The 27,397-nt window shown below is 46.4% G+C and overlaps 1 protein-coding gene across 2 annotated transcripts; it reads left to right on the top strand.

Annotated features, from left to right (window-relative positions):
* The first annotated feature begins 1,032 nt into the window (after positions 1 to 1,032).
* Positions 1,033 to 27,397, top strand: LOC147012584 (uncharacterized). Of its 2 annotated transcripts, none has more exons than XM_085853582.1 (10): positions 1,033 to 1,206; positions 5,502 to 5,535; positions 7,833 to 7,923; positions 8,030 to 8,141; positions 8,990 to 9,050; positions 23,678 to 23,825; positions 24,487 to 24,583; positions 24,736 to 24,866; positions 26,350 to 26,445; positions 26,656 to 27,397. In XM_085853582.1, exons 2-10 carry the CDS (start codon positions 5,504 to 5,506, stop codon positions 27,172 to 27,174), a joined length of 1,287 nt encoding a protein of 428 aa, XP_085709708.1. In that variant the 5' UTR covers positions 1,033 to 1,206; positions 5,502 to 5,503; the 3' UTR covers positions 27,175 to 27,397. The 2 variants fall into 2 exon arrangements, with proteins under 2 accessions (XP_085709708.1, XP_085709707.1); XM_085853581.1 differs by having other exon boundaries at positions 1,056 to 1,328.

Raw genomic sequence — 27,397 nt, forward strand, 5'->3', positions numbered from 1 at the left:
TGTGTGTGTGTGTGTGTGTGTGTGTGTGTGTGTGTGTGTGTGTGTGTGTGTGTGTGTGACCACCGTTTCTCGACAACCACTGGTCTGATCTAATTGAAACTTGCCAGGTATATTGCTGGGGCTCTGAGGATGTGCCTTTTTTTTAATGTTTGATGTTAATCGGACGAGCGGTTCCCAAGTTACGGCCATTTATTTATCAACCAATCACAGGACACGGTGCTATGACATCACTATTCACGTCACAATTAATTTTTTTTGTTTGTTTGTTTTTTTTGCAAGTTCGGCCACGCACCTACGGGCACGCACTCGTTTCTATAATTCCAGCAATCTCTGTCTGTCTGTCTGTGTGTCTGTGTGTCTGTCTGTCTGTGACCTCTGTTTCTCGACAACCACTGGTCCGATCTAATTGAAACTTGCCAGGTATATTTTTGGGGCTCTGAGTATGTGCCTTTTCAAGGTTTGATATTAATCGGAGAAGTGGTTCCGAAGTTATGGCCATTTATTTACCATCCAATGACAGGACATGGTGCTATGACGTCACGATTGACGTCACAATTCTTCTTTTTTTTTTTTTTTTTTTTTTTTTTTGCACGTACGGCCACGCACTAGTAACAATAATGATAATAATATGAATGTAATTTGAAGAAACAAGAAAAACAAGGGAGGTGCCACGTATTGATATGGAAACAAATAGTTTGGTTCCACTTTGAGAGGAGACTCCCCCCCAACCCCCAACTGCATAATGTGTGGACTTGTCCAGGAGAGCGCGGGTGGGAGCCTGGGGTAGAAGGTGCCATGTTGGGTTTGGGTTGAAGTTGAAGAAACAACTGGAATCTTTCGGTCAGTGAATATTACACAGTCCTTATCAACGAGGATCCATAGGAGTAACGAGGGGCAAATAAGCATCGCTTCACGTCTGTATATATATATATCCAGTAAGATCTCAGCGTCTCCTCCTCTCAAGGACTTTCTGATGTTGAAGTTGTGCGGTTCGGTAACACCATGACGGTGTAGTACGCGGCAGGAAATGCAACGGTTGGAATATGTTACTTTGTTTTTTTTTTTTCTTCAAATCCTTAAATACGTCCAGATTACACTCCGTAGTCGTTTCCTTTTTAGTTATTCAGACAGAAGTGTGGAAATAAAGCTTCGCAGTGGTGACGAATATTTCAAACGACAGCGAGCCGTTGTCTTCGCGGCTTTGAGGTTCGTCGGCGCGCTCCGTTTCATTGTGAAAATCAAAGCGGTATTTGGCGAGAGGATCGTGTGTTTGAAAATTTAATCGTAAAACTGCTGCAGCGAAGCCTCGGGATCCGTCACGATGTCCGGTACGTAGAGTCTCGACGGCCGAATCCCAAGTGAGGCCTTGCGCGGCCTTGCATCCTGATGTCAATGGTTTCTCGGCTCTCGCACATGTTCGTCCTTCGAGTCACGTTTTTTTTTTTTTTTTTTTTTTAATCTCCTCCAGGATAGTTACCTCATGGATCTCTCGCACGATTTCCCCCGTTTAATTAATAACGCCGTTCGATCGTTTCTTTCACGTTCGAGGTTTATTATGTGGTCACAAAGGGGGTTCCGATTCGTCGTGGTTTTCGGGCTCGGGGAGCTTCGTCATGAGCTCTCGTTACATTTACCTGGGGGGAAAGGGGGGAAATGGGATGACTTCTCTGAGTCCGTGACCGAACTGGAAATTTGGATGTGCTCGGTAGTTGTCCCCATCTTCACGAGAAGTGCGAAGCTTAAAAAAAAGGGAATCCAAATGTGTCCATTGTCAATTCCTTCATTTTTATGTTTGTGACGTCATTAAGTCTCTTTCTTTATTATTATTATTTTTTTTTGACAAGACCAAGGCTCATTGGAGAGAGAGCGACACGGAGACTGAGAGATAGAGAGACAAGGAGCGAGACAGACACACACACACACACACACACACACACACACACACACACACACACACACACACACACACACACACACACACACACACACACACACACACACACACTACAATGAAGCAAAGGTTATAGATTCAATTAGCCGGGAGGCGACGACGGTTCGTGGACATTATTGAACAATGCCACGATAGGTACAATTGAGTTAGTGGAAGCTTTAGAAGAAGCCCTACTGTAAAAACCTATCTGTTCTGTCAAAATTGACCAAATCAAATCTGATTTTTAGCTCACCTGTTCGAAGAACAGAGGGCTATAGCGATAACCCCGGCGTCAGCATGAGCGTGAAAATGTTAAAGTTTTTGGTGCAAGTTATTTAGAAGCTTGCCATTCATTTAATATGTGTACTAGGATGCTGATATTTGGCATGGAGGTTCCTTTGGGGTATACTATTGATGTAGTGAAGTTGAAATTAACAAATGATTTTAATTTTTTTTTTTTTTTCAACCTAAGATGGTGTCAAAGCCACCCAATGCTCGCCTGTTTATACTAGACGCTTGCCATTCATTTAATATGTGTACTAGGATACTGATATTTGGCATGGAGGTTCCTTTGGGGTATACTATTGATGTAGTGAAGTTGAAATTAACAAATGATTTTAATTTTTTTTTTAATTTCAACCTAAGATGGTGTCAAAGCCACCCAATGCTCGCCTGTTTATACTAGACGCTTGCCATTCATTTAATATGTGTACTAGTTTTACTGATTGCAATATACAAATACATATATTGCTTTAAATTTATTTGGATCAGACTTCACTGCAATGCTTTATAAAAAATATTATTAGACTCGTCTTTTAAAAACGATAAATGTATAAACAGGCGAGCATTGTGTGGCTTTGACACCAACTCTCTGGTTTTATATGTTGTACTTATGGACATTACGCACAGCTTCTAGGAAATGAAATTGCGAGAAAGAAAGTTAATAAAAACCTCAAGTGGGCGTGGCTCCCCCCTCCCCACAAGGGGCGTATGATGCCCCTCATACAAAAAGACACAACTAGACCATGATATCTAGCTTGTGTCCAAGTTTCATCAAGATCGCATCAAACGTCACGGAGCTATGCTCTGGAGAGAGTCACAAACAGACAGACACAACGAAAATAGTGGTCACTGCTGGCGCCCAAAAACCAACAAGCAATGGACCTGATGTGATGATTACTTTCGACTGTATGGCAGTCTGTTTTTTTTCCATTAATAATTAAACATTTCATCCAACTGATAAATAAAAATGTATTTGACATTGAGAAATGTGTCGTGGTGTGTCGACTTCTTTTGTGACTCAATTAATTAGTTTTGCATGATGTGGTATATAACGCGGAGTTGAATCCACTGTGGGGTGGAGCGGGTGAGTTGCTGGACTGGCCTGGACTCCACACCCCCACTCCTTTTTAATTAAATACATTATCATACCAGGGATAAGAAGCCTTTTGTGCACGTCTCACAGGGTTTGGAGATATTCAAATATTCAAATTCAAGCTCTTCTCAAACAAAGCATGGATTTTTGCCTTCTCTCAAAAGTGGCTGGAAAAGGCATGGATAATGAAAAAGGGAAGGATTCATGACTTTTTCATTGTTTAAATGCCACAGATGATGGTTTTCATGAGATTGTGGAGAACGGACGCAATTCACAGAATCCGTGACCTGAAACGGAAAACCTATTTTGACACTGGCTAATTGATTTATTAATTTCTGTACGATCATTTCCCAATATGATTGTTGATCACAAACATTTTTAAAACAACCGGTTCATCGTCGTACAGAGGAGCTGTCAAAATGAGATTGACAGCCCTTTTAACAATACAAGGAAATAAAAAGAAACGACATGATGGAAGATCCAAAAACAAAAGAAGAGAAGCTCCTTTTTGCCTTCATTACGTCCACAATGTTAGATACGAAATTGACCTCTGTAGGTTGTCGAGGTATGCAATTGATAACAATGATATAACGAGCAGAAGCCCATGGTAAAATACCATGATATAGAAAAGGAAACCTTTTGTTCTTGCGCTCGTTGAAAGAGCTCAAAAGTTTGGTGTAACATATTTCTTACAGGAAAAATAAATTTTCAGGGGCAATCAAGGCAGCGGTCTCCAGCAGGGTTAAATCCTTTGTCTGATTGAAGAAAAGAAAGGAAAAATACCCTGTCGGTTTGGATTAATTTGAAGCAACTTTTATCTAATAGATTTTTCTCTCTCCAATTGGCTTACTTCTGGTCGTCAGCAAGGTTATCAAATCTGTCATCACAATTGACATAAAATCATTCCTTTTCTCCAACAGCTTCATCTGATCATCAATGGGGATTGAGAACTGATCAAATTGGACGTGCTGCTTCGACTCTCCCAACAATGGACGGAGGCCCTCAATATCGGACATGAGATCAGAGCCATCTTTCTGGACATATTTCGAGCTTTTGATGCAGTCTGGCATCCTGCCTTGCTCTCCAAACTGTCACTTAAGGAATCCAAGGCCAACTCCACTCTTGGATTACTCTGGAAGATCCTCTTCATCTCTTTGCTGATGACTACATTCTCTGCCATGACATCTCTCATCCTTCAGACAGACAGACAGACAGACAGACAGGCAGCAGCCTCTTCCCTCTCCTCAAACCTTGACAAAATCACAAACTGGTCAAACACTTGGAACGTGTCTTTCAATCCTGAGCTCACGTGTTCCCTTTCTTCTCCGTTCTTCATATCCCATCGTGATCTCTCCCTCTCCCTCTCCCTCTCCATTCAGAGTAATTTTCAACTCTATTATCCCCTCGACCATCATAACATAATCCTTGTTTCCACTGGCTGATTTGGTTATCCCTATAATGTGGACGTTGTTTCTTCGTGATAAAGCATTCCGCTTTGATATCCTTATACTTGTACTTAGAGCAGCTTGTTTCCCTTGTGCGTGAACGTCCTTCTCCATGTCTACCATTCTTATTCTTTGAGCTGTATATTTTTATTCTTTGACTACTCAAACCTGATCACACCTCCGAGCCATTCCTCAACATGCTTAATATTTTTAATGAGCGAGCCGTTGGCTCATTCCATCATGGTTTTGGCATTTGTTCTAGCCATCTCGGACTGGTGAGCTGGTTCCTCCTCAAAAACTAACACACCTGACTGGTTACATATCAGTGGTCATTTCTCTCTCCCCCCCCACTACTCCCTCTCCAATTTATTGCATGTTCGCATGCATTTTCCTAAAGCGTATGTATGCTTGAAACTATAAAAATTTGGGGGGGGCTTTATTGTTTTTTTTTTGGCAGCCATATTGTTTTTTGTTTGTTTTTAACCTTCCAAAATCTTTTCTGAAATGGCTGAACCAGTCGTCACTGCCAGCATTTATAAAGTGGCAGTTCTAATTATGTCTCTGATTAATTCCTTAATACACCACACAAATCCTGGCAAAGGTCTGCAATCTCTGATTGCTCTTTTTCTTGTTGAATTTGGTTCCCTTTTGTATCTTTTAAAGTTTATTGACTGGGTCATGCTCACCGAGGGTACCAATTTTTCTCTGTCTACATGTTTTTATTGCATCTTTTTTGTTTGTTTGTTTGCAGGAATGGGAAGGAGTTTTGCAAGAAACAACCCTGGGTAAGTTCATTGTGAACTTTGGGGGGTTTTTTTAATGGCATTCCTGCAATCTGTTAAAAGATTTGCTCAAATTGTTGTTGACTGTCATGATTATCAGACTGACCTTGAACAAAGAGCAATTCACCAGCTCTTTCCATTTGCCTGAGCTATAGACTGGCATTAGCTTTTCTCATTGACAGTTGATGAAAACTCCATTGTTGTTTTATTACTTTGACACTGGCTTAACAGTTTGGCCTCTGGTAATGTAGTGAATTTAATAATTTATTGTCTACATGGTTTTTGACTTCTAGATAAAGTCAGTGCATGGTTTTGATTGTTTATACTGAAGAAATTCAATATAAACTTTTGTGCATTTTAAGTGCAATGTATAACAGAGTGGGACAATGTCAAGGGAATGAATGAACAGAAAAAGAAGAGTGGGAAGAGGGGAAGAAACTGAAACTAGCAAGTAATATGGCTGAGTTTGGAAAGGTTGATATGAGGGTAATAAAGATCATGGGTCAGAGTTGGAGATGACAAGAGATTGCGGTACACCGCTTGCTTGAAGATGGTTCCATAGATAGAGAAGCGATGAACAAAAGGGTTAAGGTTAAGTCTTGGTTTTGGAAGTTTCACCTGGAGGGGTTACATGAGGAATGCATGTTTCCTGCAGTTGCTGGGGAGGGTTAGAGGACTGAAAAAGCAAAAGGATCAATGTTGGAGAATAGATGGTAGAAAAGAGAGCGCTGATCTGCCTGCAATGTGTGAGCAACAAACCTTGTGCTTCAGTTTCATCATGGGAGATTCAAATAATTTTGAGAGCTTTATTCTACAGATTCCAAGATGGAGAGGTGTGGGGTGGGGCTGTGCTGCCAGCACGTTGCGGAGAGGAGTAACTCCATTGGGCTATGGACAAAGGTTTTGTAGACTGCGAGTTGCTTCGACGGAATGACTTGGTTCGACGGAGGTTGCCCAGTCTGCAGTTAGCTTTTAGAGGTCAGTTGTTCTTTGAGCTCAGCCCAGGAAAGGTCATGGCTGATTGTGAGGCAGGCCTAAAAGTTCAAGAGACTGAACCCCCTCCAATTGATGACCAAGGAAATGCGTTGATTGTTTCGTTAGATGATCGTTTTGGAGCGATGGGGAACAATTTTTTTTAATATTAACGTCCTAACTAGTCCTAACGTCCTATTAACGTCCTAACTAGTCCTAACGTCCTAAAATATTAACTAGTCAACGTCCAGCAAAATTTCCCACAAGCACATGCATGATGATTACACAGAATATTGGTCTGGATTATTCTAGCAACGATCTAAAACCTGGAAGACTCGATTAAAAAGTATTAAGAGGTCATTGTTCCGAAACTACAGGTAGTGGACAAAATATGGAAACGTCTTGGTAAATGACGGACACCATGTATATTGAAAGCAACGGTGCCCATGTGTGAATTAAGCAAATAACATCCTTGCATATTTCAGGGCATGTATAAAAATGCTGCACAGACCTGGTTTCCTATAATTATGGCTGCAAGAGGAGACCTCAGTGATTTTTAAAGAGGGGTGATTGTTGGGGCACGTTTTGCAGGAGCTTCAGTGATAGACAGCTCAACTTGCTGATGTTTCACGAGCAACGATGTCAATGATGATGTCGACATGGAACTCCGAGGGAATGGCATCATCAGAAAAGTGCAACAGTGTGCAGAAGCACAAACTCCAGGATTGTGATATCCATACATGAATGTGAAGTGCAAGGCAAAGCAGGCGAGCAACTGAAGATCAGTTGACTGTAAATTTCAACCTGGGGTGCAAGCATCCAGTTTCATTAAAAAAAACTGGTCCACCGAGGACTCCACTGATCAAGATACCACGGAGCGGCAGCGGGATTCCTGGCAAGGTTTGGGTGCGCTCAATCCTTTAGAAGGCAAGGTCGATGCCAATCGCTACTTGATTGTACTGAGTGATCATCTTCACCCCATGTTGCAGCATTTCTTTCCTGCTGGGATGGGGGTCTTGTATACCACTTGTCCACATTGTCCTACTTCCCATGTTATTGAAAGCTGAACTGGGTTAAAATGAGGACCGTGCATTGGCTCTTCATCCTCTCCAAGGACTCGTCAAACAATCAAGTGTGGCTTTTTATCTCTGATGACTTTCCCACATGTGTTAAAAATTATTTGAGGTTGTTTGTTGTTCAAGGAAAATATCCTTATTTTGTCTCAAGGATGCTTTTCTGACTATGAAAGAGTTTGGTACTCAAAGGTCTCGGTTCGGCACATTATTGCCATGTGAGTTTGATGCCCGTTGATGTACCCTCCCTTGCAGGCAGGATCGGTTTGGGAGAGGAGGATACCGTATGACTGATGATTTTCGTGATCGGCCATATGGGCGAGACAGAGGTTTCGGGGGTTATACGGTATGTGCTCGAGTTGCACATGAATTGCTCGTTAGGAGAGGGTTAAATTGTTTTTTTGAAGTTGACTGGGGACGAGGATGCACTTTGAGAGAATTTTCATTCCCAGGGTGGTGGAAGGAGATCTAATGATGAGGGCTCCTGGGGAAGGAAGAATTTTGGGGATTCTCGCGGACCAGCTCCAAGCAAAATGTCTCGTTTGGATGATGACGGCAGAAAAGGTGATCATCTTGAAATATTTTGTTCCGGCCCAAATGACTTTTGTGTGAGAGAAGCAATTTATATGAGGATCGAAGTAATAGTGTTATTTGTATTTTAACTTTAAATGCTTCATCAATGTGATTTCTCCTCATCTTCACCTACCATGGCCCCCCCGGCGTGGGTCGGTATTCTTCTTTCTTTGCCGTGGTGTCGTGTGCACTCAGCCGCACTGCTGTGGTGCGGGCAGAAACTGAGACACAGTACAGTACTGTACTGTACCTATCTTCATGTCGACATTGAGCTCTGTGGAATCGTACTAAATTCCTTTAGTTTTGGTTATTGTTGCCCTTGGTGATTGTTAACCATGGCTTCCAAGAGGAAAGCTGTTTCTCGTGGTGAACCGAGTGTGAAAACGTTGAGGAAAGTGGTGTCTTTGACACAAAGTGGAGCTTTTGGATAGCCTTGGTCAAGGTGAGAATGTAGCATCAGTGGGCAGATATTACGGCGTTAACGAGTCCCATATCCACCAAATCAAGAAACATAAGGGCTCGTGAATGTCCTGGTTTTACCCCACGTGCGAGGGTGCCGTACACGACGCGTGATTTTATAGGTGAGAGAACTGAGCCCAGAACCTAAACCCCCCCCCTTTTTTTTTTGTTTTTCCCCTGTAGGCCCTTGGTTTGGGTTTACATGGGGGGTTTCCAAGAACATAACCCCCGCGAAAAAGCACGGTTTTTCTCTCCATGCATCTGTGACTAAATGTATTTATTTGATACTTTTATTTATCAACATTGTGAGGTATAGCACATGCTAATTGACTGGTCATGCCGGTGTTGTTCATGACATTTTTGTGGTTATGTTTTTGTAGGAACTGGTTCTCTGTTCAGAAAAGAAATTCCATCCCAATTTGACAATCCTTTGAAGAAAATGTAAGTTTTTAAAAATTATGTATTTTACATCCTTCTTAAGTGACTTACTCGCCCTGTTGGATTTAGTCTGAAACGGGCTCATGTATTGGGTATTGTCCGTCTGTCGGTAACCATATCCTGGACATGTATCGACCAATTTTGTTCTAACTTTGCACAAAGACAATACATGACGGTATGCTTATGCACATCATTTTGTTTTGCAATGTGATCAAAGATGGCCAACTGGCGGACATTTTAGTTTTAAAAACCCGACATCGAACACGTCCTCAACAATTTCTCGGACATGCATTTACCGATCTTGTTCAAACTTGGCACAAAGATAATGAATGATCGCTTGCATATGCACATCATTTGGTTTTTTTTCCGAGATCAGATCCAAGATGGCCGACTGGCCTCCATTTTGTTACTCAAACGTGTCCCCAACCATTTCTCAGACATGCGTGGTTCGATTTTGTTCAAGCTTGGCACAAGGGCACGATATGATGGCACCTCACTTTATTTTGTGATCTGATCAAAGATGGCTGACTGGTAAACTGGCGACCATTTTAGTCGTTAAATAAAACCATGGTGTTGAACAAGTCCGCAACCATCTCCATTACTGATCTTGTTCCATTGTTTCTTCCATACCAACACCATGAAGCATCTTTCATTAAAAAAAAAAAATCAAAAAAATCTGATTACTCTTTTCATTTTCACCCCAACCACCTTTAAGTACAGTTTACAAAAACTGATCAGCCAGCATTTTCAACTGAATGATAATTTTTTTTTTTATTCGCCACGGTTATAGAATTTATTTCATACATTAAAGCAGTTATTAAATGTTATACCGTTTGTGTAATTACCTCTGCCACTGAAGGGGGATGGAGGGTATGTTTTCACCCCTGTCTGTATATGTCTCGAACAACATATTGCAGGATATCTCAAAAAGTTGTGGATGGATTTGGACGAAACGTGTTGGATGAGTTGGTTCGGTGACAAGAACAAGTCAATTTTAAATTTCAGTTCAGGTCCGAATTCAGATCCAGCCGATCAGTGGGATACGAAACGTAAACGAATTAGCTTGCCGGAGGTACGTGCTCTTTTGAGTGCCCTTCTTGTTCCGTGTGTGTCCCCCAAAATATATGATCATTGAATCCCTTCTGTGCGAAATTTGCATCCCAATGAAAAACATCATGCATGTCACGTGACCAACTATCTTACACAATATAACTACGTGACCCATATCATTAATACTCGTGACCGAATAGCCCAATCGTACTATACGCAGTTTTCCATGTTGCATGACCACCCAAGTCAGTTGCGCATACACACAAATCTTGTGTACATGGGCTTGCCCTTTAACTCCGCACAGCAAGTCTTTGGTTACCTTGTACAGACAAACTATTTCTGAAAAAATGTTTTTTCTACCCTCCAAAATATCTAAAGCAGTTTCAGTTTGATTTTATCAGTTGAAGCGAGTCTTGGACCAAATCCAGATTGGCTTGGTGGTGGCCAGCCATGCAGCTTTGGGACAACATAAACGATTCACAAAATTCTTTGCAATGTTCAGTGGTCTGAGCTATTGATGCAGGTCTGAGTTAAACACGTCGACTGGCTGCCATTATTTATTTTACTTGTTTCCTTTTGCTTTAGGCCGGTGGTGCAGAAGCTTTATTTTATTTTTACACCACTTGAATAGCAAATACAGTGAAACCTCTGCCGAGCGAACTTTCCCCGTAACAAGAAACTCCCTTTATTGAAGTGATTTCCTGGTCCTGCATGAAAAACATGCATTTGTAAGGGCTTTCTACCTCTGCATAACCAGGTTTCTTTTATGAAACAACTATATAATGCTTACAATGTCCCTCTCGCTATAAGTAAGCCTCTTTAGAGTATCATCATCACACCATTTGAAAGTCTTTATCCCTGAGCAGGGGTCAGTTTTTTGCAGGCTCCAATCATGGTCCAGTCTTGTGGCAATGCTTTTATGGCTGGCATAAAGTGGGACATCACTCCAGGCAGTTTTTTTTTTGACACAGCTTTATGTTGAAAAATGGTTGGATACGCATCTTCTGCCAACGTTTTCTGTTTCACGCCATATCCTAATAGATCTGCCTGTCTTTGTTGCTCTGTTTGAAAACACCAAGGGTCAGTTGTCTTTGCAAACTAATTTGTGCCTTGTGAAAGAAAATTTGTCACCAGTATGTACGAGGTCCGTCTAAAAAGTAACGGGACTGACGTCACAGAAATTTTATTCCAAAAAATATATTGAAATCACAGCTTGTCCACTTCAAAATAGTTTCCCTCCAGTCTCACACAGGTGTCCATCCTTCTTCTTCCACGCTTCGATGCACCGCCGGAAGGCTTCTTCTGGAATCCTGCGGAGCTCCGTCATGGGCCTTTTGATGGCCTACACATCAGGAAATCGGGTCACCTTTATCACCCCCTTGAGCTTGGGGAATAGGAAAAAATCACAAGTGACCAAGTCTGGCGAATATGGGGGTTGCTCCAGAGTTAGCACGTTCCTCTCCACCAGAAACTTTCGGATGCTCAGGGCACTGTGAGCAGGGGCGTTGTCATGGTGGAGCACCCAGGTGGTGTTCTCCCACAGATCCCTCGTCTTGTCCCGGACTGATCTCATGAGGCGCTGGAGGGGATCCCCTTGTACACGTATTGATTTACTGTTTGACCCTGTGGTAGAAACTTGAAGTGGACGATGCCCTTGATGTCAAAACATGTGAGGAGCATCACTTTGACCTTCGACTTCGACATCCTTGCTTTCTTTGGTCTTTGTGATGCCGGACTTTTCCACTGATGACTCTGCCGTTTGGTCTCGGATCGTATTCGAATATCCATGATTCATCGCCAGTCATGACTCTCCTGAGCAGGTCTGGATTGTCCTCGAGGTGCTCGATAATGTTTTGATAGACAGTGACTCTGCTGTTTCTGGTCCTCGGACAACAGATTGGGGACCATCTTTGTGCACACCTTGCGCATTTCGAGATTTTCAGTGATGATGCTCCAGACAGTGTCCTTGTTGATGGAAAGTTCCTCAGCAATCATCCGCACCGTGAGTCGACGATCTGCTTACACCATCTGCTTCACTCGCTCGATGTTGTTCGCCGTTCTGCTCGTTGAAGGTCTTGCAGACCGTGGATCATCTTCACCATCCTCCCGTCCCTCTTTGAGCCTCTTGTGCCATTCAAATGCACGTGTACGTGACATCGTTTCTTCCCCGTAGACTTGGTGCAGCATTGCGAAGGATTCGGAAGGTGTTTTGCCAAGTTTGGCAAGAAACTTCAGATTGGCTCTCTGCTCACGACTCGTAATGTGACGACTCACACCAGACAACGTGTAAAGCACGACTTGTAAAAAATCGCACAATGAGCACACTCAACCATTACCAATCATACATATTGTTGCGGTATTCGCGCCCGCCGGCGTGCGGACGGCCACGTAACTCGAATCGCGGCACGTCGCCCACCGGACGGACAATCCCGTCGTGACCCTCTCGGACTAACGCCGGGAACTAGTTACGGGTGGGCCTTTCGGCCTCACCACGATCGTGCCAATCGGCCCCCCGCGTGGGATAGGGTTGCTCGCCAAATTCGACCTACCTAAGTACCCACACGGAGGGTAGACCGGGCGATCGCACCTCGCCGCAGGTCGACTTCGGACACGGGCCACTTTAAGCGACCCGTTCTGTACTATCGGGATAACCGAGCGGTGTTATCGTCAACCCCGACGGTTCGATTAATTATCGGGCGTTTTAGCCCACGACCAACCCTTTACGTGAAGTAAGATGGAGATTCAATAAAGGAAAAGACGAAGCGAAACGGGAAAACAGTTCAACATAAAGCACATTTATTTCGCGATGGCACACGGATAGCACACATATACAATTATACACCAAAAGCAAATGTAAAAGTGGAAGAAACACACAATAATGCACAAAAAGCAAATGTAAAAGCAAAACACAATGCAGATCTACCACCGACTACCGAGCACACGGCAACACTTATACAGTTTTACTTCACAGACGGCGCCGACAACACACATACTCAAAGCAAAAGAAAAAGGGACCACCCTCCACTATGAGGGGGCAGATGGGCCTGGGGCCGAGACCGCGTCGAGCCTACCCATCTGGTGATGAGCCGCAAAATGGCGGTGGCGGGCCTCGCGGACAGTGTCTGGAATGGGGTGGGAACGGGGCCCCCTGCTCGCACTATCTCAGCGCGGGGGGAAACAGGAGGGGGTTGTTGATGCTCGGGAGGATGAGGATATCTCGCTGGTTCGGGTCCCGCGACGAGCGTCTCCACCGCGACCTCGGTCGCGTTATCGGCCTCCCCTCTCCGCAGCTCCCCGACTCTGACATGAGCGCCCCCTCGACTGCCTTCGCCGCCGCCACCTCTCCAACTCTCCACAGCTCCGTCCAACTGCTTTCTCCGACTCTTCTCTTCTCCACTCTCCTTGACTGACTCTTTCCAACTCCACTGCTCCGACTCTTCCCAACTCAACTCGACTGACTTTCTTCCCAACTCAACTGCCTTTTTGGCGAGCGAACACGGCCCTTTATAGCCCCCGTGGCTTCGCTCCTTCACCTTCGACCCTTTACCTCTGGCTGGCTCCCCATTGGACAGAGGAAAAGTGGGCGTGAATGCTTTTTGATCCATGAATCTGCATATAGCGATTATACTCCGACGCACCTGGAGGCGGGGCCAAATCGCCCCACGCTCGCCGATAGGACGGAACAGAAGTGGGCGTGAGTCGTTTTTGATCCGATAGCTGTGGTCGTTTTTCTCAAGTCGTGGCTGTGGTTGTGAAGCGGCGTTGCGGTTGGTGGTTGTTGTGTGATGGCTGTTGAGACGTGGTTGGTGATGGTAGTAATGGTAGTAATGGCGGCTGGTCCAAAATAAAGATAGTAAAAGAAAAACGGCTATCAAGAAGAGTCGCAGCCCGAATGAAAGACATTTATTCCCTCGAAACAACGGGTTTGGGCCTAACTACACATATACTTAGAGATATCTCACCTAAGGGACCTGAATGGTGGTTTGCGAATTTCGTCAACCACAACACTACCCCCTCCCCTTTTTACAGACTCGTCCCGAGTCGTCAAATTTTCGTGTGCCATCATGTGTAGTTTTCCCCTAGTACATTTTACCTACGGATCCCTGAGTGCGACATTCATGGTATTCGTGTCCCCAAAATAAATAACCTGAGGGCTGAGTAACTACCTTAACAAACTCACTCACACGGACGACTTAAATAAAATTGCCGGCGCTAAGACAGACATGCCGGAGGCGCACTCATATGTACAGTACATCTTAACCTTAACTTACAAATTTTACACTAAACCATGGCCCAGGATCAATGGACTCTGCAAAAAGAAAGCAGTTAGCAGGGAGCCAGGCTGCTCGCATGCAGTCTCTGGCTCAAACAATGCAGGTGACGGGGAACGTGGCCGGCTGCTCACTCGCAGTCCAAGGCCTTCCCTTTTTAACTGAACGCAGTGAACCACAACGGTGCATGGGCTGCACAAACGCAGTCTCCGTGCCAGCTCAAGTGGCACACGCAATGAACACAACGAATGGATGGATGAATGGATGGACGCAAACACGGTGCACGGGCCGCCACTGCAGACCCGTGTTGTAGCTGCCAACAGGGCAGTTCTCGCAGCTTGCAAACTGTTGCTTTCTGATCCTGGCGCACATGGTAATGAACAGGGGGGGGCAAAGCAAAAATTGAACGGGGCTGGTGAACAGGGGCAGTGGGCATGGCATGGCAAAGGCAGCAGGCAAACACAGCCCGCAGAAGAAGGCCGCTGCAGGCAAACACAGCCGGCAGATGAACTGGCCGGCACAGGCCTTGAAGTACCACAGCTGCAGATGATCCGGCCGGCACAGGCCTTGCAGCAACGCAACAGCTGCCGATGAAGTGGGCCGGCACAGGCCTTGAAGAAAAACAGCCAGCCGGCAGATGAAGTGGGCCGGCACAGGCCTTACAGCAACACAGCCAGCAGATGAAGCTGGCCAGCCTTTGCCGTTTGGTGGAGGGAGTGCGGTGGTGCTGGCCACTCGGAAGGCGGGCTCGGACCTACCCTACGGTCTCCCTCCCAACCTATCGCCTTTGCCTGTCACTGTCTATACCCACTCCCTTAATTTGTCAAACCCCAATTTAGCCCCAACTTATTTTTTTTATTTTTTTTTTACTTCCCCACTATAAATCGTCCCCTAACCCCCTTTATCGTCCTTGTTCGGCTAACCTATCCTGTCACCGAGCCTTCTCCCAACCCCTACGTTCCCTTCCCGGAGGGGAATAAGGGAGAGCTAACGTCCTGTGTCGAGGCCCAACGAAGCCTCAGGATGGCCTCCCCAGAGTTCAGCGATCTATAACACAAAGTGGGTCCAGCGGCCCACAACGAGAGTGAGGGGATGGATGGTGCGGAGGGGTATACTTCCTATCTACCCTAACCATTTAAATGTTAAACTACCCCGGGGCTTTCAACAAGCGCCTCTCGTTTAAACTATTGGTTCTAACAACCCAGATTCCCGTCGCCTGTGTTGGTGCAATTACAATTTCGGGCCTCGCCCCCCAATTTTCTCTCCGTGCCCTCACACGGTCTCATGGCTGGGACGCGTGGCTCCCTTTGGCAGGCACGACCCTCTGCCGAATCCCCAGCTTTGGCACCCCCGGGCACTACACTGCCTCCGAGCCTACCAGCTCCCTAAACACCGGGGAGTGCCCCCCATGGCACCTCCCCTGAAACGCACACGTGGCAGGCTGGCTTCCTAGGCCCCTTTCCGAGGGTCACCCGTGCCCACAACACTGCCCACGCGGCTAATGGCGCCCCGGGCCCCCGCACCAAGAAGGCGCACCCGTGCCCACTACGCTATCCCGGCCCCCCATGGGCCCTTGGCCTACCACGGCCGACTTGCCTGGTGCCCGGGGTACCCACTCAGCGATACTCACCTTTCGCAGCCACGTTCCCAGCCCGTCAACAGGGCTCCTGCACCCCTCCAAATGGTTTCGAGCCTACATTCACACCAACAACAAAACGACCTCCATTTTGTAAATTTGACTAACCCAGCTAACTCACTCTACACTGACCCCGGGGTCCCTTGGGCGGGAGTCACTCCTCCGCCCAATCACTCATCGCACCATGCATTCCCCATTCGCTCCACTCACACAGACCCGCTGGCCTCACTCACTCACCAAGCACATGCTTCCACTTCACTCACCAACTCTTCAACACACTCACCGCTGAACTCTGCCATCCTTCTAACTACATCCCCTAACTCGTGCTCCCACGTCGTCCCTTATACTATAGCACGTTCCATTTAACACTACGTAGCTAAGCTACGTCCCCGCTACACATTCACTGTCTGTCACTGTCTTCTAAATCAAAAAATCATTTTATTTCCCAACCTAAATCTGGCTACAATCCCTCTAACTAATCCATTCCACGGACTCCATGAGGACTTACCCCTGCCCCATGAAGTCGGTCTAACTAAGCTAACCCTTCCCCCTAACTAGTTTCCATCCTGTGCCCTGGTAAGGGGGTCTTCCACCCCTTGCCCAGGAATCCTGTGCACCCGAAAGTGAGGCTTGCTTTTTTTTTTTTTTTTTTTTTTTTTTTTTTTTTTTGTTAAACATGCGCAGCACCAGCGCGGCAATTCACAGCTCGCGCACTTTGCACCTGCCCGTGACGTCATGCAGCTGCACGTGTACCTCGTCCCTCCTTGGACGGTACCATCCGGCAGGGATACCCCTCCTGCCGGATTCCAACCCCACGTGCAGCCATGGCGTCACCGTGCGCATAAAAAAAAAACACAAGCCCCACGTCTCGAGGGGTTCCCCACGCGAACACGTGTGCTTTGCCCGTTGGAGCTTAACACACACGCCCGCGTGAAGAACCCATCCGGTCCAAATCCGTAATCCTGCCTAAACTTTGTCCGTCCGCGGGATCGGCAAATCCACCGCTGGCGTTTCCGGACCGGGACTTCACTCTCGCAAGCGAGCACGTGGGGGCCTCGTGCGTTGCACAGCACGGACCTCGTGCTCACTGCTGGGTGAACCCGGCACGGTCCCCGAAACAACTACAGCCGCTACTCGGCTTTCTTTCCTCTGTCGCCGTCGTCGTCGCCATTCAACACACACACTCCCGCGTGTTACGACGCTAACACACCTCACCATTAAACTCACAGCGGGAGACGCGGCTGCATGTTCACACATGCCGACCGACATCTCCCTTACACACAGCGACCTTGCACACGCTGTCTCTCTCACACATACGGTCTCCCTTGCACTCGGCCGTTCACTCACGCATGCGACCTCCCTCGCACACGTGGCTCCACGCACTCGCGGCCTTTCACTCACTCGTGCCATACCACTCACACACGCAGGGGCACTCGCCCGCGGTGTCTCACTCACACACGCGGGGGCACTCGCCCGCGGTGTCTCACTCACACACCGTGCCTCACTCACACACGCGGGGGCACTCGCCCGCGGTGTCTCACTCACACACGCGGGGGAACTCGCCCGCGGTGTCTCACTCACACACGCGGGGGAACTCGCCCGCGGTGTCTCACTCACACACGCGGGGGAACTCGCCCGCGGTGTCTCATCCATACTGGCGGTTTCATCCACACACGGGGACGCACTCACACCTTGCACCACACACACAGGGACAACCACACTGGAGATTCGTGTCCCCACAAGGGTCTCCGGGGCCTCTATACCCCCCAAGCTCTCCGTGCACCTGTCCACAGCACTCCTCCCCTCGACCTCACAAAGCACGACCGAACCCACCTGGTCGTGACTCGCCTCAAGGGGGCATACTCCCTCCCCTCGTTCCTGGAGGAGGCCTTCCCGCTGCTCGCACTGGGTCTCCACCCAGTCCACGAGCTCACCCCCATTGTCCTCCACTACCTCCGTGTGTGTGTGTGTGTGTGCGTCTCTATCCCCGTCTTCATCGTGTAGTCTTCCCTCTATCGTTCCCATCTCCCGTGTCTCTGCCAACTCAGTCACCTCTTCACCCTTTACCTCCCTTGTCTCAACTATTATTTCCGTCTCTTCCCTTGTTATCTCCCTCGTGCACGTCTCCGTCACCCCAATTAGTTTGTCCCTCTCGGTTACCGTCACTTTTTCCGTCACGACCCTCGCCCAACACGTCCCCCCGAATTATTTTTTTCTTACCCGCCTCCACCGCGGGCCCGACAGCCGTTGCACTCCCTCCCAGCTCGTTCGCTCCCACACGTGGAGTCGCCATTTTTAGCTCCCTGGTCACTGCCTTCATGCCCGCCTGCAGGCTTCGGCCCATGTTCTGCGTCTCACCCCGCAGCCCTTTCATTTCTTCCTTCATTTGCTGTCTATTCGCATCCATCTTTTCGTTCATTTGTTGTGTATTCGCATCCATTTTTTTTGTTCATTTGTTGTGTATTCGCATCCATTTTTTGTGTATTCGCATCCATCCTCGCTGTCATTGCCGCCAGCATGGCACATAGCTGGGCCATGTCAGGTGCGCTTGGGTGAGCCGTTTCGGCAAGGATCGGGGGGTTTTGGTGGAGAGGGGGAGGGGAGGTGTCATACACCGCGGCCGCCGCCGCACCTATTTCGGGCTCTGGGTTCAGTTGGGGGAGTTCGTGTTCCTGCACAACCAACATTTCCTGCACGGGGTTTTCATCCTGGACCATGGATTCTACACATTCTACATCCATTTCTAATACCCCCGGCTCCCACTCGCCTTGAGACGCCATCTTATTTCTCGTAAAGGGTTAATTTAACTCGCTCGTAATTTGGAGGGAATCGGGGGTCGCTCCTCTCACCCCTGGACCGATTCCCGTGAATTTAGCTGGAGACAGTAGAGCCCGTTTTCCCGTTCTCCGATACCAGTGCCGCGAGGAGGGCGATGAGTTTATATCGCACGACCTGACACCAGTGTTGCGGTATTCGCGCCCGCCGGCGTGCGGACGGCCACGTAACTCGAATCGCGGCACGTCGCCCACCGGACGGACAATCCCGTCGTGACCCTCTCGGACTAACGCCGGGAACTAGTCACAGGTGGGCCTTTCGGCCTCACCACGATCGTGCCAATCGGCCCCCCGCGTGGGATAGGGTTGCTCGCCAAATTCGACCTACCTAAGTACCCACACGGAGGGTAGACCGGGCGATCGCACCTCGCCGCGGGTCGACTTCGGACACGGGCCACTTTAAGCGACCCGTTCCGTACTATCGGGATAACCGAGCGGTGTTATCGTCAACCCCGACGGTTCGATTAATTATCGGGCGTTTTAGCCCACGACCAACCCTTTACGTGAAGTAAGATGGAGATTCAATAAAGGAAAAGACGAAGCGAAACGGGAAAACAGTTCAACATAAAGCACATTTATTTTGCGATGGCACACGGATAGCACACATATACAATTATACACCAAAAGCAAATGTAAAAGTGGAAGAAACACACAATAATGCACAAAAAGCAAATGTAAAAGCAAAACACAATGCAGATCTACCACCGACTACCGAGCACACGGCAACACTTATACAGTTTTACTTCACAGACGGCGCCGACAACACACATACTCAAAGCAAAAGAAAAAGGGACCACCCTCCACTATGAGGGGGCAGACGGGCCTGGGGCCGAGACCGTGTCGAGCCTACCCGTCTGGTGATGAGCCGCAAAATGGCGGTGGCGCCCCAACTCCGCGGGCCTCGCGGACAGTGTCTGGAATGGGGTGGGAACGGGGCCCCCTTCTCGCACTATCTCAGCGCGGGGGGAAACAGGAGGGGGTTGTTGATGCTCGGGGGGATGAGGATATCTCGCTGGTTCGGGTCCCGTGACGAGCGTCTCCACCGCGACCTCGGTCGCGTTATTGGCCTCCCCTCTCCGCAGCTCCCCGACTCTGACACGAGCGCCCCCTCGACTGCCTTCGCCGCCGCCACCTCTCCAACTCTCCACAGCTCCGTCCAACTGCTTTCTCCGACTCTTCTCTTCTCCACTCTCCTTGACTGACTCTTTCCAACTCCACTGCTCCGACTCTTCCCAACTCAACTCGACTGACTTTCTTCCCAACTCAACTGCCTTTTTGGCGAGCGAACGCGGCCCTTTATAGCCCCCGTGGCTTCGCTCCTTCACCTTCGACCCTTTACCTCTGGCTGGCTCCCCATTGGACAGAGAAAAAGTGGGAGTGAATGCTTTTTGATCCATGAATCTGCATATAGCGATTATACTCCGACGCACCTGGAGGCGGGGCCAAATCGCCCCACGCTCGCCGATAGGACGGAACAGAAGTGGGCGTGAGTCGTTTTTGATCCGATAGCTTCGGAAAGGCTGTTGTTTTTGCACCCGCTGCTCGGTGCGCGCCCTGCACAAGTCCAGGATCGGCGCCCACAAGCGGCGCGGGAATGGCGGTGATGCGATGGTTGTGAGAGCGAGATGTGACGGCAAGGGTCGTGGCTGTGGTTGTGAAGCGGCGTTGCGGTTGGTGGTTGTTGTGTGATGGCTGTTGAGACGTGGTTGGTGGTGGTAGTAATGGTGGTAATGGCGGCTGGTCCAAAATAAAGATAGTAAAAGAAAAACGGCTATCTCGAAGGGTCGCAGCCCGAATGAATGACATTTATTCCCTCGAAACAACGGGTTTGGGCCTAACTACACATATACTTACAGAGATATCTCACCTAAGGGACCTGAATGGTGGTTTGCGAATTTCGTCAAGCACAACAATATATAGCTGGAATGTTGCGAAAGACTGACGTAACCCGTTCATTCAAGTTGTGTAAGTGGAGCACACAGCAGGCTCAGTCCCATTACTTTTTGTGTGTGTGTGTGTGTGTGTGTGTGTGTGTGTGTGTGTGTGTGTGTGTGTGTGTGTGTGTGTGTGTGTGTGTGTGTGTGTGTGTGTGTGTGTGTGTGTGTGTGTGTGTGTGTGTGTGTGTGTGTGTGTGTGTGTGTGTGTGTGTTTCCTATATTATGTAACAAGCCATTTCATTGCTAACTCTCTCTTAGTATATTTATCCGCATTTGGGATCTGTAAAAAGTTTGTGCTGCACTTTGTGTGTTTTTTACAAGAACACAGCCGTACGGCTAACACTGGCATCATGATTTCTGTGCTGGTGTGGTGTCGTCTCATTCTCACGAAATCGCGCGAAAGCCCGATAGCGGAGAATAGTGTAAATGGATTTGCCATATTTATTATTTACGGTTCAATACAAAAATTTTGGGGAAAATTCAAGAATAGGTATTTTTCTCTTCATCAACATTCTTCAAAGCTCTGCGTTTAAATGCGCTGCCGAGTACGGAGAGAAAAGTGATGTCATTAAATGGCAACACTTGTTTCCAGAGAACCTTGGTGAGATGCGTCATGTCCCCCCCCCCCCCCAAGCTTCGTGGATGCGTCTGGTCAAAACTTGGCATTGTCTCCTGTCAAATGGCTGTGTCCAAGAACATCAATCGATAACTGCTGATGATACAATGGTATAATATCACGTAATGCTGCATTGTGATTTTGCTGCACATGCATTTACCGTATGTATGGAATAGTTGTTAAATACAAGTACACTTACAAGAAACTTCAACACAGTAGGGGGCCATGACGCCCATCAAAGCCTGCACTATGCTTTCCAGCCTATGATTGTTTGTCAGTGCTCTGTTCCTTTTAACTGCCAATCATAAAGCAAGGAAAGAGCACGTACCGTATTTTGTCTTTAGTGTGACTCTGCTGGGATTCAAAACGCCAACCTCTCGGACTCGGACTCAGATCGGACTCGCTAACCATTATGCCACTGAGTCTAGTTAGTCTCAACCACTGCTAAAGCAGCACTTTTGCTGAGCCTTCAGTTGTTTTCCTCTATGTAACGATAATTGAATCGATTATGTAGGCATGTGGTAAGAGATGAGAAGAAAACAAGAGGGACCATATGGCACATAAATGCAAGCAGGCAAATGCTTCCTTGTACATTTTAACTCTGCATCGAGTGTGCAACTGTCGGGGATGGTTGTAACCCCCTCAATGCAAGTCGAAGGCCAAATCATCCCCACTACCCTGCTGTGCAGATTTGTGAGGGCAGTGTGGTCACAGTCAGTGCTTATCGGTCCCCATCTGTCTCACTTTCTCTGTCTTTGTTTTTCTCTCTCTTTCTTGGTCCTGGCTTCATGAATACGAGGGTATACCATCTTGGATGTGGGGGGGGGGGGGGGGTGTCTCTGGGTCACTCCTGGGAGATCGATCAACTGTCTCCTTGCGGGCCTGTTCGAGAGAACTGTTCGGGCTTAAGGGGCTTAAAGGACAGCATGTCGTGTTGCAGTCTTATTTCATTTTCAGAATTATGAAGGTCCAAATTTTTCCAAATATCAAGTGTTTAATATTAACTTTGCGCTCACTGGATATTTTGCAATATTTTGGTATAAATGATAGCACCATCATTTGGTTCAAAGTTGTTGAGTTCTAGGTGTTGGTCCTGTATGGGGCTTCATGTAACTTCACCTTTTCATAAATCTTATGCCATTTCTAAAAACTGAAAAGGTTAGTCGGTATGATTATGAACTCAACTGATTGTTCTGGCGACACTGTTTAGATGACATTGACATCAATTCATCTAATTAAAAAAGAAATAGCAATTCTTATATTCTTCTTCTTCGCATCGCTGCCAGTCACCAGAGGCATTATGTTTTCTTGTTGTCAGTCTGTCCGTACATCCTGTGTCCAGAACCTTGCCTATTTTGCCAGTTTGCGTCTATAACCTTACTATTGTGGGGAGGGGGGTAGGGGGATGGGAGCAAACAACTTTGACATAGGGATTGGGGGGTGGGGGGGGTTAATGGAAGTACGAAACAAATTTGATTGTTTTCGAACATACACCCTCATCAAAATGTTTGCCTGGCCAATCTTGTTACGAGATCAAAATTTTTCCCATACTTCTAACATCTGTATCATTTTTGTTGTTGTCCAATAACAAGTTATAAAAGGGAAGTTCAGTCACTGAAACTCCTGGGTCTCACTATCTATCAGCTCTGATCTTTCTTGGACAAATCATACTTCTAAGTTCGCCCCCAAAATCGGCCACCGACGACCTGCTTTGCACAGCAGCTCGCACTGCTCTTGACTTTGTTTTTTTTAATGCAAAATCTCGGCTGTTGGAAGAGCACAAAGTGTCATGAAAAGGCCACATACAGGAGGCAGTTTGAGAAATGGGGTAAATGAGAAAATTGCTGAAGATGCAATATTGTTGTCCCATTTGTGGCATTGACCAACCAAACATCAGCTGTACCGCCTGTCATTCTCCGATTGAACGTTTCTGCCTGCACATGTTTGTCTTCCACTTCTTCCTTCACTCACATTTTTCAGGATTACCAAATTAAATACTTGCTATTGCTGAATGAACAATTTTGAAAACCTCATTAATAATAATTATTATTTATTGTACTACTCTTGAGAAAAAAAAAATACGTACCGATGCTGTTATTACCGAATGTCATGTCATATCAAAAATAAAAGGTGGTGTGAAAGAATGCATTACCCAAATGATGCAATTTAGTTTCAATTAGCTTTGGGATGTCATCGGATCTTTTCGGAGAGATGTCTCAAAATGACGTGACCGGGTGACATCTTTATTTGCGTTTGTATTTTTCTGGATCTCGCCCCTTTGTCTAGGTTCCTCATGTATTGTGCTTTGTGCAACTTCAACACCCTGGAAGTGGAGGAAATGGACACTCATATGGAAAGTGATGAACACAAGAGCTCTTTGCTACTTGTTGACAAGAACTTTCCCAAGGAAAAGATGCTCTCTCGCTTCTTGCACGTAAGTCGGCCTAAGATTGCAGCCTGTGCAGCTGAAAGTTTCATGTGTTTAAAAAGAAAAAAAAAAGATGCCATTATTACTTTGGAAGAGGAAGAGTACACCATGGTGAAGTTGGTGGTTTTGAACTTGTAAGTTGAAGTTTTCTTCTTCTTTCATATGCAGCACATGGCTGTGTTTTTGTCATCATTCTTGTGGGAGTGCAGCTTTGACGCTTGTCAATTAGCGCAGGAATTTGCAATTTGTTCAGTGCCGGCGATGGCTCACCAACTCTTTATGGTGTCCACCGTGAGATCTTTCACGTTTACCAACTGTGCTGGCATACGGGATGCTCAGTTTACCCTCCATCTGAGGAACAGCGTGCACATTGATGTATCGCTCTGCCTGCTAAACACCAGGGTGACTGTTTATAGTCGGGCTGAGATTCGAACCCAGGCTCGACAGCTCCGACGCGAGCAAAATGGTGTTCATGAGGGAGAAAATGAGTTTGCCATTGTGGTCCAACAATGTAACATTTACACTGATGACCAATTTTGGCCAATTGATTTGTTGATTATGTGCAGTGTTACTTTGATTTATAACGAGTATTGCTCTGTTTCCTGTATGAAGTGTATTTTTATTTATTTTTTATTATTATTTTTATTTATTTATGGTTTCGCAACAGGAGAGGATCCGGATGTTGAACAAGAAAACCGAGATCGGAAAACTTCTCTGGGAGAAGAAGCATGGAGTATCATACAAGACTAAAGATGCTTTAGAAGGTAGGGGTAAGGGGGAGTTGTGGGGGGGGGGGGGTTAGTGTGATTTAAGATCTATCTTCCATATTCATGCTCCATCTTTATCTGAAAGGGGTCAAATTGTCAACAGAACAGCAACAATGCCTTCATCAACAACTCCATGCTTGTGCCTGCAGGAATGGAACTCCCTGATTGCTTGCAGCGTATGGATGTGGTACGCTGCCCTGCGTGTCGCTCACACATCCCTGCCCTTGAATGGGAAGTGCAGGCACATTTGCAGTCTGTTCGCCATGCTTCGTACTTTCAAGTAAGCTTGTTGGTTTTGGTGCGTCAGTAAGTAAATACCGATCTGAGTCCCCTCTCCTTCGAGTCTTAATCAAAGTATCTTCGCAATGCTTGTCACTTGACCTTCTTACTACAGAATTACCAATGATTGCTGCAGTTAACATTGCTTCTTCTTTTTTCATATGCAGCACAAGGCTGTGGGTAGCATCCTTAGCTGAGGATGCTTCTGTGCCGCTGATGTAATTCCCTCTGTTGGTTAGAGCAGGAATTTGGAATTTGTTCATGGTGTCGGCGATAGCACACCTACTCTTTGCGAAGGCCACTGTGGGATATTTAACGTCCACCAACTAATTCTGGCAGACAGGATGCCAAGTTTAACGTCCATCCGAGGGACGGCACACTTTGATGGATTGCCCTACCTGTGAAACATCGGGATGACTTTATCACTGCTCCAGGATTCAAAACCAGGCACAACAGCTTTAGAGGTAAGTATGCGTACCGCTAGGCCATCCTACCAGCCCAGGATTGCTGCTGTTGCTTTATGTTTTGTGTTGCTTCATGTACACATTCATCACTGAAAATTACTCTTTTCTTTTGTGTGTGTGTGTATTTTTTTATTTTTATTTTTACAAGGGTTAAGGAGGAGCTAAATGACAAAGGGTGGCAGGTTTACAAAATATTAAAGGATGAGGGGTGTTGGGAGTAGAACTGCACCAGGAGGAATAAAACGATGAGTAACATTGGCTCTGAGAAGAAAATAATGGGAAATAGAAGAGATCATGGATGTGTGTGGGTGAGCACATGAGGTCGTGATGGGCAGCACTTTTGGAAGAACACAGGAGACGCCAGGAGACAATTCCACAATAAGGGGATGAATGAATGAGGGTGGGAAACGAGCCTGGACTTTGGGAGTGTGAACAGGTGAGGTTTGAGGAACGCATGCAATCTGAGGTGGCTCGGAGAGGGCAGGAGGGGCGAGGGAAGATGTTCATAGAATACGATACCCCACACAATGTTCAAGGAAATACTTCAAATTTTAAAAATATATATTAATGATTTTAAAGACCGTTAAAAAATTCTGGAAGTTTAGCATGACTGAAGCAGTCTTGCACACCACTATTAAACATTGGTGCCCACTTACCACACTCCACACACATATTTGCTTTTGACTTATTCAGGTTCCTTCTGATTACTCTAATGCAGGATTTGGTCTTCCATTTAATTACAAATTCCTGCCCTGACTCCCTGAGTCGGAGTGGTGACCCAGCCAGTATGTCACCTTGTAACTGCTTTGGCAGCACCAACACTCTGCACAGGGCATGCTACATGATGATGATGATCCCCTTGAATTGCTCGATTTTTGATCAGCACGAGGAAGTGAGACTGGCAGCATGGCAGAGGTGTATTTAACCTGTAAACCAATTCCATTGATGGTATCCAATAAAAAAAAGTCCTTGTTCATCATCTGGCTTGTCTGATTATCCTCCTCTTTTTCCTGTTTCCAGGACATCCAGAATAATCATTTTGAGAAGATAAGGCACATTGCGATGAATGTGTTGAGCAAACATCGAGACAATCTTCAATATGAACGCTTCAAAAAGGTTTGCATCAACCTGTTCGGAGAAAAAAAAGCGCGTCGTAGGTGGGGAAGAGGGGGGGGGGGATGTTTTGGAGCTGGTGTTGTTTGAGAATAGGTAAATGTGAAGAGAAGGAAATCACTAATAAGGGGAACAAGCTTTTGGTTTGAGAGGCATTCGGAAGCAAAATTGTGGAATCTCTCATATTTTCCTTGTGGTTTTGTTTCCTTTTAGGGTGAAGATCCATTTGCTGAAGAGATACTGGCAGCGGAGGAAGGTGAAGAACAAAAAGAAAAGAAAGGGGAACAAAAGCGTAAAGGCATCGCTGAAGTCAAAAAAGTGATAAAGAAAACTGTGAAGACTAAGGAACAAGGTGGTGAAAAAGGAAAAGCTAGTGAGAAAAAGGGCACAGATGATCGTGAAAAGGAACAAGCAGGAAAGGTCGGAAGCTTGGAAGAGAAAAAAGTCGAGGAGAAGAGAGTGGAGGAGAAAAGTGATCTTCAAGGAGGGGAAGAAAAGAACGTCGATGACAAAGATGCATCAAAACAGGAAGAATTCCAAGATTGTGGAGGTTCTGACGAGTACGAAGACGAGGAAGAGGCAGATGAGGAAGACGAAGGAGAGTTTGTGCAAGGAGAAAGACTTGGGGAAGATGAGGAGGAAGAAGATGGTGAGGAAGGTGAGGAAAATTTTGAAGATTTAGCTGAGGAAGAAGAGGAGGAGGAGGAAGAAGAAGAACAAGCAGAGGTGTAGTTTGGTTATCTTTCACTTTTTTTTTTTTGTCCTTTGTGCTTGTTCCCTATTAATAACCATTTCTATTCGTTTTAACAAATACAGTACTTTCGTGGTGATGTGGTGTCCTTGATGTTTTTTCTTGCTTTTAATACGCTCATCGTTTGCTGATAAATGTTCAAGTATGAGTTGAGCAGTTTGTTTTTGTGGAAAAGAATTTGTCGAAATAAAGTTTTGAATGCAA

This window comes from Eptatretus burgeri, chromosome 14 (genome assembly GCF_056783735.1).
Source record: "Eptatretus burgeri isolate ZD-2024b chromosome 14, Ebu_testis_v1, whole genome shotgun sequence".
Lineage (NCBI taxonomy): Eukaryota > Metazoa > Chordata > Myxini > Myxiniformes > Myxinidae > Eptatretus > Eptatretus burgeri.